This window comes from Haemaphysalis longicornis, unplaced genomic scaffold (genome assembly GCF_048455015.1).
Source record: "Haemaphysalis longicornis isolate Haplotype H1 unplaced genomic scaffold, Haemaphysalis longicornis Haplotype H1 scaffold_9, whole genome shotgun sequence".
NCBI lineage: Eukaryota > Metazoa > Arthropoda > Arachnida > Ixodida > Ixodidae > Haemaphysalis > Haemaphysalis longicornis.
Window position 1 is genome coordinate 55,705,384 of NW_027526460.1, and position 18,600 is coordinate 55,723,983.

An 18,600-nucleotide genomic window follows, 5' to 3' on the forward strand; every position below is an offset into this window, starting at 1 on the left:
CCTGACAAACGTGCGCAGGGGACGCTGGGCGGTCGTCGCGAGGCACGCCCACACGAGCGCTAGGCATTTTCTTGTTTTGTAAACTGCCTTGTAGTCGCCGCGGGGCCCGCGCTCACATGCGCGTGCTCGGCAATTTCTTGGTGTGTTTAACTGCGGACACGAAAAATTACGATACGCTAAATATCTTCGCTGTTAAAATAAATAGCCCTGTGAAGTGCTCAACGAGGTGGAATGAATGTGAGGGAACATAAAGGTCACGTCGTAGCTGCATGGAATTTTATTTGCAATCCTTCACGACCAAAAAGCTACCCTTCCATGCGTCTTTCTTGGGGAGATGCAGTCGCACGCCATCGTTTTGAAGCCTCCGGGAAACTTTGCGGCTAAAAACGAGGAATGAATACACACAAGAGTCAATAGAAATAATGAAACAAGACATCTAGAAAATCATAGCTTAGGCTATCCCCTCGCGCTACAACAAACCTTTTTTTATTCTGGTCAGAGCAAACTATCGCAAATTTCGAGTTTTCACAGGGAACGTACCGGACTTTGTGTCTCAAATGAATAAATCGTTAAAACCCGAAATCACAGGGCCAGTAACCACTATTTTGTACGCATCCATCTGTCCGACTGTAACATAACGGGCCCCACCGTGGCAGAGTAGTGTGCATACCACTACTTCACTTCCGTACGCAGTTGGAGTGGGGCGACGAGGTGAAATAGACCAGGAGGTGAAATAGACCAGTCGCTGCACGTCACTAAAAAAAACCTATGGATAACTTTTAGAGACGATAGTCTTTCTTGGGCTACTTCAACGGGAAAATTTTGGTCTGTCTGCCTGTATGTATGTCTGTCTGTCTGTCAGTGGATTCGGCCAGCCGGCCAAAGTAAAAGAGATGCTGCGAAATAGTCTTATATACTCACAGCCGTACCTAAACGCCTAAGCCCGGTGTTAATGATCATGCTCATCAACATTGTCGAAAAAAAAAAAACAAGACGTTACGTAAATGTAAGGCAGAAAATCAATACATGAGTAATATTTGCAGTGTTCCTTTATTAAAAATTCACGGATGCTCGCTTTTTGCGATAGCACATAAAATACTACATTAACTGCAAAAAAACGTCGCCTGCTGTTGCGAGCGCTACCTGGCGGAATTCAAAAAAGGTCAAGCGGCAACAGCAACGAAAGGTTCCGCTAGATAGGTTTCCCCTTCCGCTTGGAACGATCGTGGAGTATGGTAACGTGGTTCTATATAAACGTTGTAGGCGGGTACCTCGATTCACGCGCATCTCCGCCGTACGGCAGCGCTGGCATCGAGGCCCCTGACTTGGAGCAGTGGAACGCGCTGAATTTAAATTGACTTGAGCAAACCTCTAGCGTGTTTATCTTGGGAGGAGCGAGGCGGGAGAAGAACAGCATGAGAGATGAGCGGGAAGGAGAAGGGAAGCCTTTACATGGCAGGTGCGCCAGTCGACTATAGTGTTGCGTCGACATTTGCAACGAAAGGAGCAGATACACGGTCATTTTTTTTTTTGCTTTCTCCTGGCTCGTTATTCTCTTATGCGTATATTTTAGTTTTTTTTTTTTTTTTTTTGAAGAAGGCGGAGTTAATAAGTGGTAGGTGGTCCGACCCCCTCCGAGGTACGATCCTGCGTACTCCACAGACTACTCCGCCTCCCGCGCCGCCTTCAAGGTACACTATACTAGGTTGTAAACACGGTCTAATTACATTACGAGCCTTCAGCCCAGTCCATGTTCCGAGTTTCCGCGCCGGTTTGGGCGCATTTTTAGCGAGAAAAACGCGTCCCATCACGCGGCGCGCGCTTCTCTCGCCCCGTTTTCCCCGCCCATTCGTCGACGTCACTTTCGACGACACTCCCTTATTGCGCGAAAATGAATTCAAACTAGTGTGACGTCATTACAGCATTAGTGCGTAGGCAGAGAACAGCGCACGATGGTTGCCCTTCCGCCATCCGTTACAGATTACTTAAGGCTCTAGACCACGGAGCAAGAATAAAATAGAGGGGAAAGTGAGCTTCCTGGGACAGCCTGATAACGTCATAAGCACTTGTCGAACGTGAAGTTTCCGGCATCTGGCGGCAAGTGAAGGAAGTGCGCGGTCATCGCAACGGCCGGCGCGCGTTCTCTTCGCGCTCGCCCAGTCCAACCCGGCCGCGGCATCGCGTCGGCATTTCGCCGGGCCGCCGAAGCGAAAGTGCGTGCGCTCTTTTGTGCTTATGTTGGCTGAAGAGCCCGCCTTCGCGATTAATTTTCTGTCAAATTTAAACTAGCCGGTACCAGCGAATAAAAGGGGCATTTTCTTTTAATGCGTAAGCCATCTTGCGCGAGCACCAAGCCCAAAATACAAATCTGTAAACGCAAAAAAAAAAATGTAAAACCTGTAAACGCATGGCCTTATCTCGCGTGCGATGCGCTAGAAGCGAGTTGAGTGCACCGGCCAATTTATGACGCACGCGCGCGCGCACGCTACGTCCGAGATTAACGCGCGTCCCGTCACCGCGTCGCGCAGCAGCTCGAGCGCATAGCGATTCACGCCTTGTGGCGAAGGCTGAAAAACAACAGTATTGCTTTTAATACACTCAACCAGGTGCCGCTGTCAAATTGTTCGTCGCCGCAGCTGCGGAGCTCCGTAGGTCACCGTAGTTATCATTGTGACATTATCTAGTCGTTCGATCACGCCGGCCGCAATGGGCGTTTCCTCTCCTATATATTCTTGCTCCGTGCTCTAGACTAAGGCCAATGAGTCAAATAACTTATTACATGCATTAAACTTCACAATTTGGTCACAAACTGCGACTTTATTCACTTATGTGCACCATAGCCCACACCTTAACCTACACTATACACCACCGCTGACGGAGGTATTTTGCCGCTAGTCAAAAGGGTACCATGTTGGGGACAATTGCGGCCTTCTTCACAGTGCAAGCAGCCTACTATTTATGAGCCCCTAGGTATCGTTTTATCGGCGTCGGAAATAGTTTTTTGTACCTCAACATTTCACCCATTATTTCAAATGTACGATGAGTAATTCTGTACAGTTTTCTGGCTATTCCAATACAACTTTGGCACTCCTCTGGCTGCTGATGACCGCATTTTATTCAGTTACAAGCGACGCACACACCGGGCGAAGAAGCGTAAGCGGAAAGAAAACGGTGGTATCAATAAATAATAAACGCTGCAGGGAATTGCGATTTAACACTGCTTACCTTGAAGAAGCGCCGAAGAGGTGAGACTGCACACGTGCCGCTCGAGTTACAATGGAAAATACTTGGGTACAACACGTTTGTAAAATTTGGTCGGGTTGGAAGGGTTGAAGATGTGGATTTCACACTTGCTGCAGACAGAAAAACATCACATATGAGTACGACATCCTCTCACCTGAACTGTCTTGGAAAACAAAGTTCAGCGATGAGAGAGAGAGAGAGAGAGAGAGAGAGAGAAAGAGAAAGAGAAAGAGAAAGAGAAAGAGAGAGAGAGAGAGAGAGAGAGAGAGAGAGAGAGAGAGAGAGAGAGAGAGAGAGAGAGAGAGAGAGAGAGAGAGAGAGAGAGAGAGACTTCATTGAGTCAAGTTTCATTACGGGGACGTGGTGGCCGCTGGCTTTAGCCAGGCGACGACAATAGCATCCCGATTCATCCGAGAGGCTTAAACCTCCAGATCGGAGGTTTTTTTTTTTTTTTTTACGTTGCGATAGTATGCCCTTTTGAATATTTTCATCATCATCAGCAGCAGCACCAGCAGTCTATCTACGCCAATTGCAGGGCAAAGGCCTCTCCCGTAGATCTCCAATTATCCCGGTCCTGTGCTAACTGCGACCACTTTATCTCCGCAAACTTCTTTATCTCATCTGTCCATCTAACCTTCTGCCGCCCCCTGTCACGATTGCCTTTATCGGGGTTCTAGTTTGTAACCCTTAATGACCACCGGTTATCTGTCTTTCGCGTTGGATGCCCTTCCCACACCCATTTCTTCATAATTTATATTAATATGTGCTTAACACGCGTATGTTCCCTTCTTGTCCAGGCCTTAACGTTGCACCTATCATCTTCCGTTCCATTGGTCACTGAGTCGTCAATTTAAGTTGAACCCTTTTAGTGAGCCTCCGAATTTCTGCCCCGTAGGTGAGTGCCAGTAACATGCAGCTGTTGTACACTTTCCTCTTCAGGGACAATGGTAAGCTGCCATTCATTATCTGAGAATGCCTGACGAATGCACTCAACCCCATTCTTATCTTTCTAGTTATCTCTGCCTCATGGTTGCAATCCGGAGTCACAACTTGGCCTAAGTAGATATATTCGCTAGCCACTTCCACTGCCTCGCCACCTATCTCATACCGCTGTGCTCTCCCGAGGCTATTGAGCATTACTTTAGTTTTCTGTATATTACTTTTCCGGCCCACGATTATACTCTGCCTGCCCAGTGCGATAATCATACTTTGCAATTCGTCCCACGAGTTACTTAGCAAGGCAACGTCATCACCAAATCTGAGGTTACTAAGGTATTCTCCATTAACCCTTACTCACACCTGTTCACAATCCAATGTATGTTCTGAATACTTCTTGTAAACATGCTGTGAATAACTTCGAGTAGATCGTGTCTCTTCGTCCGACGCCCTTCCTTATAGGTATTTTACTGCTCTCCGTATGGAGGACTATGGTGGCTGTGGACCCATTGTAGATATCCTCTAGTATTCTTACGTAATGCTCGTCTACACCCTGATTCTGCAATGCCTGCATGACTGCTGAGGTTTCGGCCGAGTCAAACGCTTTCTCATAATCTATGAAGATGCAAGTTCGCACCACTTTCCCGGAGGCAGTTCAGAAGAGAGCGGTGGTGGGGCACCCACAACCATCGCTGGAGATTGCGGGTTCTCCCAGGATGCAGGCCTGTGCCGCGAAGGTGTCGTGATCTCGCTGCAGCTCCCAGCGCAATCTCCGAGTGATCGACGCAGTTTAGAGGGAAAGGGGTCATTGGGACAAGCCCACATTGTTTGGGATGATGGACAGTTCCGGGAGGGAAATAAAGACGGGTAAATGCGATGGAACAGCGCATGACAGTGGAGGCTACCGACTGCAGAAGGCGCCACGCGCGTTCTTGCGCGTGGTCGATACTAACGTGAGCCGGGGGATATACACGGTGGGCGAGGCGCAAGTGGACCGCTTTGTCGTGGTAGCTCAGTAGGCTATCTATAGCTGATCTGCCACCGTGCGAGGGAAGGAGGCTGGGACCGGCTCGGAAAGTGAACTCTCGAGCCCCCAATCCGGCGTGAACAGGGGTCCAGATCAGTTCTACTGAGGTGCATGGGGGATTTCTAGAGAGAATTTTGAGTGACTTGGGGTATATGAGCCCCCTGGCGAAATTTTGAGTGGCCATTTTCGAATCGTAGATCCCAACTATGTGAGTCGGCCGTTGCGTCAACGCAGTCAAATAGTGGCGCATTGGGGCGGTCAATGATTGCTACCGCATATTCATCGTGGTGGCGGTAGTCGGCCGCGTCTACATAATAAAGAATGTCCGGTGTGATGGGGAGTCGTTAGGTAAGGGCGCGTACCATTCGTTCCCGCCGGCGCCTGTAGTAAGTTGGATGCCCATTTCTCGGAAGTGGGTGAACTAGAATATTCGCATGGACATTGTGGGGAATTTTAAGCTGATGATCAGTGATTAGCGGAGCTCGTAAGCCCAGTCTTCCCAGAATGTGCCGTCCAGTAGAGGTACCCGATAGCCGTTGCAGCTGGAGTATGCGATGTGCTTCCACCAGCTCATCCACGAGGTTCCGCATCCCCAAGCTCTCAAATCCGGCAGTGGAAGTATTCAGTTAAACCTGCAGTGCGGCCTTGAAGACTTTCCACATAAGACCATTTTTTTAAGTTCAGGGGGAGTGACCTGAAGGAACGGTAGTGAGTATGTAAGGGGGCTTATCATAAAAGCTCACACCAGGCGCACTCTGTCCCCCTCATTAGGCCCTCTGTCCTGGGTTGTTATGCGTCGAATTAGACGGATGGTTTGGTTCACATGTGAGTTGCGAAATATGCAACCCGTTTTATGCAACATATTTTTGTCTTATGTTGACCGGGATCTGCATGACGTGCTCGAACACGATGTTGCTGTCAAAGGTTTTAGATACTAGGCTACCTCCTTGTTCTTTTAAGAAAGTGACGTGGTTTCACAAGTGACAAAGCCATTGCTGATGTTTTAAAGGCCTTTAAGGCCCAACGGGAAGGTTTAACATTCACCCAGTAACTTAAAAAAAATAAGAAAATGCAATTTTTAGACATCGCGATAACCTGTTCAGAGGGTCTTGTGTGGTGGAGCTACCACCCACGGTCGAAAAAAAAAAAAAAAAAAGGAGCTGCTGCCTCACGATTCTGCCCACTCAAAGACCTTCAAAGAGCGATAGGCACTCAATGCCTCAGAACATCACTTATCAAATCCTGCCCTCATTCTATGCACGAACGTTTCGTTGCACAGTTCAGGCGCGGGTTTCCCGGAGTCGGTCAGGACGGGTGTAGCGGAGACCTTGATGAGAAGCTTAAAGTTGGTAGAAGAGCAAATAAAACACAGGATCAGCGGATGGCCGGTAAGCCGGAAGTGCTACCTTATGCTCACAGAACCTCCCATAACCATAAAAAGGTCGCCAACAATTGATTACGGAATAAAAATGATGTTCTGAGCCCCGGTGAAGCTTGCAGGCATGTGCTCACGCATCGCAAAAGAAAAGAAGAAGCGTAAAGGGCGCGGAAAGAAGCACGCAAACCCCTACGTGGACTGAAAAGTTGGCTTGGTGCATCAAATACCATTGAAGTGTGGAAAAGGCTATATAGTGCAGACCGGACGCTGCATTAATGACCGTATGTGGGAGCATGACCTTCCCGTTAAAAACAATACTAATGCGCACTTTCCCGCTCACTGTATGGCCTGCACGAGTGGCGACGGTGTACCACTGTCGAAAAAGGTTAAGGCTCTGCGCAAGTGCAGCGACACGAATGTACGGGAAATTCCAGAGACCTACCGTATAAGAAAGAAGGGTGGAGGTTGTGTAAGTGACACATCGGTGTTCTTTCACAAACACGAGCTTGTGTATCTTGACACGAGTCTCTAGAAATGTGATTGAGCGGCTTTCACAGGTTGGTATGGTTTGTAGTGAGTGCGCATGAGCGACCTGATATCGAGTGTACTTATGTTTGTAGCATACATGTCCAATAAAAGTTAGTTGAGAGTTTGCGCTTGTTCAGTCTTACCTGTAGTGCTGCTTTTTTTCGCGCAAAGCCCGTTTTTGTAAGCCAAAGATGCACCAACTCACCCAAAAACTTCTAAGCTTCAGGGAGGTGGCCAAGGCTCTACCAAAGCTCAGTGGAAAGGTGGAGGTTAGGGGAGGGGGGTTCTAGGGGGTTCTAAGGGGGGAGCCCAAAACAGCCCGTGTTGCAGACGCCCTGTATGCATAGCCGTTTACCCCCTGCCCTTGCGCGTGCTGACGCGTTACACTTTGGGAAAAATGAGAAAGCCTGCGGGCGTAACGATTCGGGCCCGGCAGTCATGCATGAAGAAGGCGACGATATCAATTGATATGCGGGTTTGCGGGCATGCGGGTTTGTATACGTTCTTTCTTCTTTTGAGGACCCGGCACTCACTAACACAAAATGCTTAACTTATTTCTTGAAATCGCACGCCGGCCCTGTTGCCAACATTTAAAGCGAAAGCTTTTTTAGTGGGACCGATGGCGTCCTGTCAAAAAACTAATGCGTTTCCTCATAGACTGGTTGGGCGACCGAAAAGCTCTGATGAGAGCTCTGGGCACACGAAACGTGCGTGAAACCGGGTTGCCATTATGTCAAAACGGGTACAATACAAGCATCGATCATGATGAAGGAGTACAATAGTATGCCTTTATATCATAAAACATGAATGGGCATGTATTGAGATCGTCCGTAGATGCGTTTACTTAGTGCATGAAAAATGGTCGCGTGGGTTGGTTCTTCGTTCCGGATTTGGGTCTTTTAAGGATTGACGGTAGGTTGAGCACACTTTAAGCGAAGGTTTTGACGCATGTTTGGCGCAGTTTTGCTGTTACAAAGCTTTCGCTCTTCTTTCAACTTCCTTTGGGAAGGGAGGGGAAATTTTCTTCTTGTTCAGGATTGCTTGTCCTCCGTAACATTGTTTCGGTCAAAACCGTTTCAGCTATCGCACCCAAGCATTCCTTCAGGAAACCGCAAGCAGTCAAACGCCTAACATGGGCATGAAAACTTGTCAAAACTTGGTGGTGCAGGAACGAAGCAAGGCACTCTTTAGTGCATGAGGAGCAGGAGGACAAACATCTTTATTGGTGGCAAAACTTGCATGGACTCTTCAGGAGGTAAAGTCCTCAGTCCAGGACACATATCAGGTCTCTCCTTAACTCCACGCAATAATCTTTCGTCTGTTTAATGCAGCTGCGGCGATCTCCCGCTTCACCAATGAGGAGTGCACCGACGATTAGGAGTGCACCGACGAAAATGAGAGCAGAGTCTCTTGGGAGCGCGGTTTGTACCTCCGACACACGTGGTCTGCTGACGAAAGGAGGCTGACGTCCATAAACCGAAATTGACCTTCTTCAGGTAGTTATTTCGTCGGGGTGAACGCCTAAACAGAGGCCAACACCCCAAAGATCTGCTGCACATGTGCTTCTGAGTCACCACCTTGTTTGTAGATCACTAAAAATCGCCCACAAAGCGAAACTCTTTTTGCGAAACTCGAATTACCTAGAGCTCTTCCAGTCTCCTGTCAAGGTGGGATAACAGCAGGTTGCGGAGTGCTTGAAATACGCTGAGTTGTCTGTCAACGCTCATCTGTGTATCCTCCCAACTGTAAGCTCTCGTTTTTTGCGCTGTTTTCTGGTTCATAATGAACCAACTAGTCCCACTTAAGACGAATTCTATGTTGTTTTATCATAGCATATGACCACTACGAAGAGACAAGCTTTGATTTTTACAAAAAGGGTATATTGTGAAGCGCTATCTTGCGTAAAAATAACGGGACCAGCAAGCCCATGCGCATGACAATTTAGCACAGATATACACTGAAGTCGCTTCGAAAGCCTCTTATCTTACTTTGAATCCTTGCAGTCCTTGTGTCGATGACCCTTCTCGCCGCAACGGTAGCACTCGTCAGGACCCATGCCCGGCCTACGTTTCAGGATGCTTGTCGACTCCTGCAAAAATCACACTGCCTCGGACCCACACATCCGCTGCACATATGCAAATCCGGCTCACCCGCACATATAGTTTGCGGCCCATGAATTCGTAGTTGTCCAGTGCTTTCATGGCAGCATACCCTTCACGATGATCGGCCAAGTACACAAAGGCGAACTTGTTCTTGACAATGTCGCACTCTACCACTTCGCCGTACTTGGCAAACAGGGCTTTCAGCGACGCCTTGTCGCAGCCATCAGGCAGGCCTTGGACGAACAGCTTCTGCGCAAAGCAAACGTTCCCGTGGGAAATTGCAAAATAATGCACACTACCACAGCAAATATGGCCTGGTACATGGAGCTCAGAAAAGGAAGTACTAATCCTCCACGAAAACACTTTAGCATCCCTACCTAAAAGACGTTGAGAGAAGCGCGAGAGCTTCCTCACATCAAAACTGCGTCAAAACGTTCGCTGAAGGTGCGTCCAATCGATCGCCAATCCTTCAAAGACCCAAATCGCAAACGAAGAACGAACCCATGCGACGCTATTTTGCGCACTAAGTAGAGATATATATATATATATATATATATATATATATATATATATTGTGGGGATCGCGACTTTCACGCGAACCCCTTTTCTGGCTAGCTTCCCGTTGCGGCCGGCGTGCACACGCGCCTCGCTCACGCGACGGGAACCATACGGGAGGGCGCCAGCGACCGGACGGTTTGTTTCCGCCCTGGTGGAAGCGTTGACCCTTTTCTCCTCTGCCTTACCCGAGAACCAGTTCTTCCTCGATACTAGCGCCACCGTAAGGCGAAGTCTGGTGGGACGTAGCATGACAAGGGGACGCTCTCTTGTCTTGGGGATCCGGTAGCGCGCGGACGTTTCGGCGCGCTGGTCCTGACCTGGGGAACGCGCGACAATGGGACGCGTCCGGGCGAGCTGGGAGACTGCAACCGCGTTCGCACTCCGCAGCGCTCCGCTGCTCCGGTATGCCATCGGTGAGTCGAACCATCTCGATCTCTAGCGTTGTTTAATGCCTCGCTCCCAATGTTACCGTTATGGCCTACGATTAGTCTGTATGCAGTGTATTTGATTTGCACTTTGCAATAAATGCTGCCATTGATGTTTTGCCCTCGCCGCCTCCTGCCTTTGTCTGTCTCCGCAAACAACGGACCCGTCCGCAGCCGGCGCTCGCAAGGCATGTTTGCTGAGCGCGGATGGCTGCGGTGTGGGAAATCACTAGTGTGTGAAATGTAGAATCCCACAATATATATATATATATATAGAGAGAGAGAGAGAGGGAGAGAGCCACTGTATTTTACAAGTAAACGCATCTACAAAAGGTCTAAATGTATACCGACCCGTGGTTTATGAGACAAACCCATACTATATACGTACTCCTCCTTCATGATCGATGCGTGCATTGGCTTATCTATAGAGCAGTTCCTTTTTCGCGATTTTCAGGTAACCGTTTTGATACAATGGAAGCCCGGTTTCACGCACGCACCGAGTGTCCACAGCTTTTCTGTTGACCAACCGGTCTATGGGGAAATGCGTTAGTTTTTTGACAGGACGCCATCGGTCCCACAAACAAAGCTTTCGCTTTAAAAACCCCATCCTTGCACCTACTCACCAACCTGACTCCGGTGTTTACGCGTGAGCGTGTACGGCACCATTTCGAAGATTTGTGTCTCGTACGAATGAAGCCTGACAATCAACGGCGCGTGCAATTGGAACATGAATTTGCCGATATTTGAAGCCATCGGCATGCGTTTGCGGCAGCCAAAGAATGGCATCGCTGGTGACACTGTTCTGTCAGTGTGAAGACTCTCAATTAAGGGCATAAAGGAAAAGAATGCCGCGCGTGCGAGAAAACGCGTTGCTATTACAACACTGTCTCCATTATTACATCTCTGTAGCGCTGAATTTGATTTTTTTTAATATTTCGTGCATAGATACAGATTCCGGAGGTGATGATAACAATGACGTGTCAGCGATGTATAGAATTTAATTCATTGGAAAAGACACCATAGAAATACTCGTTGAATTAATCAGCAGTGTCTTGTTTGTTAGTCAAAAGCACGTCCCCGTGCTTTATTTTTCTGATTACTTTATGTTTCCCCAAAAAATTTGCAAAATTTTCGTGGGGCATTACGAATGAAATTAGACAGAGTGGTTTGGGAATAACGACGTTTGGCCTATTTGAAGTTTTGGTTTGGTGTAGCTTGGGCCACCTGTACGGCCTCACGGAAGGCACAACTTCTTCTCATCCGTTTAGCCTTCCTTTTAAAGTGTATGACGTCTTGTGTAACTCAGGGCGTTAATCTGAGCTTTTTTTACTTTGCTGGGAATGAGGTTATAAGGGAATCAGAACATATTTATTTGAATCTGTTCCATAAGTGTGCGACCTCCGTACCATAGAAATCGCTAAGACATAAGTTAAGGGAATCCAGCACACTTTCCTCCCTTGCACGCGAAGAATCTTTTACATGAACTGTTTTATAAACAAAAGAAGCGTGCATGGCGTCGAGATGACATGCAAAAAATACACCATTTCTTGGTCAGAAATGTCAGGCTGCCCAGATACAGTATAATTCTCAATAGAGCGATGAGTAAAAATTATATCAAGGACGTAAGATGAAGTTCACAACCATTCAGGTTGGTTCAATAACCATCGTAGCATGCCATGACTAAGCTTTATATCGAATAAATACTGAGTATTTGTAATGTTATAAACTGACATCAGTGGCGAGAAAAAACTAAAGAAAACTTAAAAACGCAAAAAAAAAACTCAACGTCCTTGGTTACTTATAACCAAAGCTGGCTGTAAAGAACTCACCCTCTACACAAAGCCGCATAACAATGCCACTCATTATAAGACAAATCTCTACATTTCTGCAGATGTTTTGATGCATACACTACTATAAAGCTTCGCCCGACTAAATAATTTACTACAGTTGGCATTGTACATCAATTAATATTTTGGAAGTTCGAATTAACCAGCTTTCACTGTATGCACTAAAAGAAACACATTCATATTCAAGAATATTTCATTCGACGTATGTTCTTACCATTCAAAGCTATTCGATTTGATTCGCAGTCAGTTTTCACTTTTCACACTCGATTCGCAATCACAATTTGATATTCCTGCACATCTAAACCAAAGCCCGCCATTCCAGTCCACGTTCGGCAGGGCTGCGTTACCCTCGTACAGGTGGATATGACCATGGACAAATAAACAAAAATTCAGCTTACACGACGCAATCAAACCACTACACACGGGAGGAACACTGACAGCAAAGTCCCCGCCCCTCCTGTGCGTGAGGACAGACAAAATTTAGAAGGGGCAGCTGGATCTAGCTGCCAAAGGACGGAAGCAGTGAAGGAGTTGAGCATCTATCCGAACTCCCACGTGCAAAAGCTATCGCTTAAAGTGGATATATCGCCGGCAGCCGGCACTTTAGTCGGTAGGGATAGTTTTCCGGCACTGTTTTTTAATCGGCTGTTCAGGATTACTTCATTGTGACTGGTATGTCTGACTCTGCCAGGCGCGGAATCCATCGTGGTTAGCGTGGCGCACTGGTTGCGCCTATGGTTTCTGATCGCGCAGTCACGTTCTAACCGGTGTTCTTCCACATTTCGCTTTTTCTAAACCTTGTTCCCTGTGATTTTCTATGCCTAATTCACTGCGTTTGTTTATTCGGAAACTCGTTTTTTTTTTTTTTTTTTTTACCGAATTCTGCCTTTATTACTTGTTCGAGTCCTGCCTTTATGCGTTGTGTTGTGTTGTGTTGGGTTGGGTTGGGTTGGGTTGGGTTGGGTTGGGTTGGGTTTGGTTGGGTTGGGTTGGGTTAGGTTGAGGTAGGGTAGGGTAAATTGAGGCTTGACCTGCCTTTACTGGTTGGGTTGGGTTAAGTTAGTTAGGATTGGTTAGGTGAGGTGCTTGCTTAAAATAGATATGCGAATAAAGTATGCAAGAGAAAAAAATGCACCTGCCTGAAAGATAGTGAAATGCCTACTGCCAGAAACAAATGCCGGCAGGACGGCCACATAGTCGCGACGAGCAAATGGTGGCGCAAAATATCGTGTTTGTTGTTTTTGAACACATTAATCACTAAGTGCAATACAAGCTGGCACAATATCTGGGACAGATAAATTGCTGGTAGACGGCGGAATATCCGGGAGAGTTGAAGTGCCGGCTTGGGGCACAATATCAGCGACTGATAAAATACCGGATGCCGGCACAATATCCACACCCATCATATAACGCGAATTGCGAACCCATAGCCTCGAAGAAAGTTTATGCGACGCAATTGCTAGGACAAAACAAGACAAATTACAATTAAACACTCAACTTATACCATAAAATCACCCAGTATAATGCATTATTTACAAACGCAAGAAGCCTATAAATGACAGAAAAAAAACGTGATATAGTACCTAGAAATCATGGTTGCAGTAACGAAGGTGGAATTATTACACTACTAACTAGTAAGACATTTAACTAACGAGCATCAGGCGGACACGGGGAACACCAACGATGAACGATTCGCGCCGGTCACAGTCTATCGACTCCGAGAGACCGACACCTAACGATCAACATGGACTTCAGCGGAAAATTCGCCCAGATATTCATTGCAGTAGCACGTAAGGAGTGGTAGGTCGCCTCTCCACGCTGACGGAGAACGATAGCGGGACTTTATAACGAAGCTCAAGAAGTAATACTGACATTGTTCAGGGAGCAAAAGCTAACGGTAACAGCACGAGCCAACCACGAACTACCGTGCAGACATCGATCAACGACGCGACAACTACTCCATCTACTACGCGACAACTACTACTACGCGACATCTACTACGCGACGCTACAACTACTACGCGACAACTACTCCATCAACGTATCACCAAGTTTCCCCGACTTTTACGCACTTTTTAGGATCCATTCTTCCCTTGGTCCTTTTAATAAATTAGCCTCATTGTTCAGTTGACCTATTTGAGCCAGCGTCGCAGAGTACACTTATGACGTTCGAAAAACAACGCCCATGTATGCTAGAATATACGCCTGAATTTTGCACGCTGTGGGGGGGGGGGTGGAATTGTGCATCGCAGACACACACGGAATATGAAGCACTCAATAGTGAGAGCTGCAAATTAATTTCAAGTCAGCATGCGAAATATTTGGAGTGCTGCCATTTTAGTCTGTGAATACGACGCCGCTGATTCAGCAACGTGATAGCACTCTGGGCACTCAATTCAATTTGTACTTTTTAAATTATTTGTTCCCATAAGGTTTAACCGTCGCAACCTTGATCCCTCGTAACATCACAACGATCGCCCTATTCATTAACAAGTGGCGGGTCCTGTTTTAAAGATGGCCGAAAACTTGGCACGACGGTAAAGTTGATGATGATGATTGTAGGGTTTAACGCGCCGACACAACGCAGGTGATGAGGCGCGCCGTAGTGGAGGGCTCCGGATTAATTTTGATCACCTGGGGATCTTTTTTTAATTTTACTTTTCGCCTCCATCAGAAAAGCGGCCGCCGCGGCGGGGAATCGAACCTGCGACCTCACGAAAAAGTTCGGGTAACACAGTTATAGCAGGCAGTCGTATTTTGTCAGCAGTATGTCATTACAAAAGTAAGGCCATAATTCTACAGCATAAAGTAATCATTTAGCGATTAAAGGCGCAGCAAAGTTTGCGGTACTCTTCCTGCGGGCACGTTCAGATCTTTCCCCTCGTCGCGAACGACGACAAAAGACCACCCCCGAGGCTTGCTTGCGGCACGCGGCAGTGCATGCCAGAAAAGTACAGGAAAATGTGCTTAAAAAATAGTGGCAAGGGTGTGAAGTATCTTACCATTTCTGCGTTTACTGTAGCACGGACTGGCGCAAAATGGAGTGCCAATAAGACAGCGGCGGCAGATGTCTCCGATGCCTTGTCGTCCGGCGAGCGAAGAAGAATGCGAGGCGAGCACGCCGATCAGTTGCTGGGGGGCGAAAGCCCGATTCCGTATGGAGCGGCGCAGGCGCCGAACATGACAACCCATACAATATGGCCGGCTCGGGTAACCCGATCTGCCCGAGCGCCCGCGTGGGAAAGTCACCTTCATCTTCCGCGCATGCAGGTGCGCTGTTGTGCTGTGAAGTGCGCGTCCTCTACAGCAGACACAACAGCTCAACGTTTAACTTCATGGAAACAAACTTTGCGCTACAAGGACGGGACGATAGAAGAGGACACACCACACAGCGCAGACTAACAAACTGTGTTGGTTCCACGCGCATATGTACTACTGTCACGTAGACATGCGGAACCAAGAAAAGTTTAAAATACACAAAAAAATAACACAAAAGAATTAAAAAAAACCACACCTTCACCATGACACATGCCGTCTCAACCAGATTATACACCATCAAGAAACGCGATTTCCTTGCCCAACAGCGAAATTGAAGCAACACTAAAGCAACTAACCTCCGCGCGCACAATTTCCCGCGCCTCCATTATCTCCCGCATGAGCGCGTCACGGCTTCTAGCTAGCACCTTTGTTCTTTAAAAAAAAATGGAGCACACCTGAAGCCACGGCAATGAGTGCCAAGATGCCCGCTTATCGCGTTACTAACATTATTTTGTGCTCACGGAGCCTACCATTAATACATCTGCCAGTTTGGCCGATATATACATTTTTGCAGCGCAACAGAATGAGGTACACCACTCCCTCCGTGCCGGCAACGAACTTACTTTGGTGCTTCGTGCGGCACACATTCTCTTCTTTTCGAGGGCCGTTGACCTGGCCACAAAGCTTTGCAAGCTTGTCGGGCGCAGAAAAAAACACATTCGTCCCTGCACGTCGAGGGATACGCTTGAGGTTGTGGCTCAGCTGGTGGATGTGCGGAATCACCGCAATCTTTCGTTTGTCCTCGGGATTCCCGTCACCTGCTGGCCTCGTGTCTCGCTCTGCCAGGTTAGCCTCTTTAAGCACATTTTCGGCTACTGACACAAGCAGGTGTGTGGGGTAGCCGGAACTTGATAATCACTCACCTTGCTGAGCCAGGCTAGCCGTCATCATGTGCGGGCATGATTTTGATAATGAATTCCTTACGCACAGGGTAGCAATGTCTCTCTTGACCTGCTTGGAGTGGGAAGACACAAACGGAAGGAGTGGTTTGTTCGCCCTAGGAGCGTAAGACCAGCAGACATGGTTGCTGGTGAAATGAATGTCCAGTTCTAAAAAACTGCCTGGAACCTCTGGTTACGTTACTCTAATATTGCTGACCGCGTTACGGAGTTCTACTGGCAACTGATCCTTCCGCATCACCGAGCCTCACTCCCCACAAAACGTCCGTCTATACAAAGGATTCTGTGCACGTTTTAGGCAATGTCCACTTACCCGAGAACGTCGCAAACGTCCTCACCATCGGACCTAAGTTTGCCGTCGCACCTCGTAAGTCCAAGCCTGAGCTTCTTTCCCGTGTTAGGCACGTTGCAAACGTTAACCCGGAATATGAGAAGGACAGATGCATCTCAGAAGGTGTTGACGTGTTAAGCCACTGTGAACCGTCAGCCAAGAATCTCTCACTGGGCAAGACAAGGGCCTTTCTAAAAGATAAATGTTTTTCTCTGTTGCCGGCTGACAAAGAAGGCGGTTTTGTGGTTTTGCTAAAAGAGTTGTCCCTTGAAAAAGCCGCTTTAGCGTTAGATTCGGCGTTTGAGCGGCGTGACAATGTCGTACTGTCCAAGGTCAAATTTGAGGCACAGAAGTGATGCAATGCAATTTGACTTGAACAACTTGCCCGCTCCTTAGACAAACCTAAGAAACTGAGTCTTGATGTCTTTTTTAGCGTCAAAACTCACAAGGTGGACCAGCCGTTTCGAGTGATCGTTTGAGAAATCGGCACTTATCAAAAACTGGTTGCCAGATACTTACAAGACAAACTGGCTATTTTAACTGTAGACGACCGGTTTCGGATTCAAAACTCTAATCCCATTACTGACTACCTTAAACAAAATTTCGACCGGAGCTTTGCCGCTTGCGCAATAGACATAAAAGACCTGTTCTACTCTCTTCCCCATGACGAACTGCCTATTTGTATGCAGGATGTATTGACAAACGTGGTGTTGCGTTCTTATACAACGCAGGCGTGTCTCCGGTGGGTTTTTTAGAGCTTCTGTCCGTGTACCTTAGGTCCACTTATGTGTGTTTTGACGATAAGACTTTTATTCAGAGGAACGCATATGCATTGGGTCATGTATAGCGCCAGTACCTAGTGACTTGTACCTCGCAAAACTGGACAGAAAAATTAATGAGCATCTGGATGATTCGAAAGTGTTAAAAGTATTCCGATAGGTCGACGATTACCTTGTTGTTGTAGACTGTGTAGCCCAGAGCCTGGAAGCCCCCGCAGAGCGTGTAATTTCGCTTTTTAGCGAGCACCTGAAGCCTTTGCTTATTACTAGCGAGTTACCCCACGAAGCCCACATCAGGTTTTTAGAACTGGACCTTCATTTCACCAGCAACCATGTCTGCTGGTCTTACGCTCCTAGGGCGAACAAACCACTCCTTCCGTTTGGGTCTTCCCACTCCAAGCAGGTCAAGAGAGCCATTGCTACCCTGTGCGTCAGGAGTGCATTATCAAAATCATGCCCGCACATGATGACGGCTAGCCTGGCTCAGCAAGGTGAGTGATTATCGAGTTCCGGCTACCCCACACACCTGGTTGTGTCAGTAGCCGAAATGTGCTTAAAGAGGCTAAGCTGGCAGAGCGAGACACGAGGCCAGCAGTTTACGGGAATCCCGAGGACAAACGAAAGATTGGGGTGATTCCGTACATCCATCAGCTGAGCCACCACCTCAAGCGTATCGCTAGCCGTGCAGGGACGAATGTGGTTTTTTCTGCGCGCGACAAGCTTGCAAAGCTTTGTGGCCAGGTAAACGGCACTCGAAAAGAAGAGAATGGGTGCCGCACGAAGCACAAAAGTAAGTTCGTTGCTGCACGGAGGGAGTGGTGTACCTGATTCCGTTGCGCTGCAGAAAGGTATATATCGGCCAAACTGGCAGATGTATTAATGGTAGGCTCCGCGAGCACAAAATAATGTTAGTAACGCGATAAGCGGGCATCTTGGCACTCATTGCCGTGACTGCAGGTGTGTTCCATTTTTTGAAAATTCCCCGCATTTTCCCGAGGGGAAGAATGTGAAAGTGCGAATGCACGAGTTGAATTTGCGCGGTTCGGTAATTTTCGCGAAAGAGAGATCACACACACACACACAACTACAAAGAAAGAAAGATGCATTTATTCACAGACACCTATTTGTGTTGTCGTTGTACTTGATTGCTAGAGCGGATCTCAGCTATGAAATTTCGTGTCAGTACTCCTTTAAGCGGGTGCATTAGCCCTTCTCACGCCCGATTCCTGG

General features: G+C 47.6%; 1 protein-coding gene across 1 annotated transcript; it reads right to left on the reverse strand.

Moving 5' to 3' along the window:
* Positions 1-256: 256 nt before the first annotated feature.
* LOC144151775 (RNA-binding protein 4B-like) lies at positions 257-15,207 on the reverse strand. Its single transcript, XM_077682910.1, has 5 exons — positions 15,046-15,207; positions 9,263-9,463; positions 9,101-9,201; positions 3,226-3,353; positions 257-380 (listed from the first exon to the last, which is right to left on the reverse strand). Exons 1-4 carry the CDS (start codon positions 15,046-15,048, stop codon positions 3,272-3,274), a joined length of 387 nt encoding a protein of 128 aa, XP_077539036.1. The 5' UTR covers positions 15,049-15,207; the 3' UTR covers positions 257-380; positions 3,226-3,271.
* Between the last annotated feature and the right edge of the window lie 3,393 nt (positions 15,208-18,600).

Coding starts and splice junctions, on each gene's coding strand:
- LOC144151775 (XM_077682910.1), bottom strand. Junction 9,202..9,262: donor GCCGCAAACTATATGTGCGG/GTGAGCCGGATT, acceptor TGATTTTTGCAG/GAGTCGACAAGCATCCTGAA. Junction 3,354..9,100: donor AAGGACTGCAAGGATTCAAA/GTAAGATAAGAG, acceptor TTCTGTCTGCAG/CAAGTGTGAAATCCACATCT.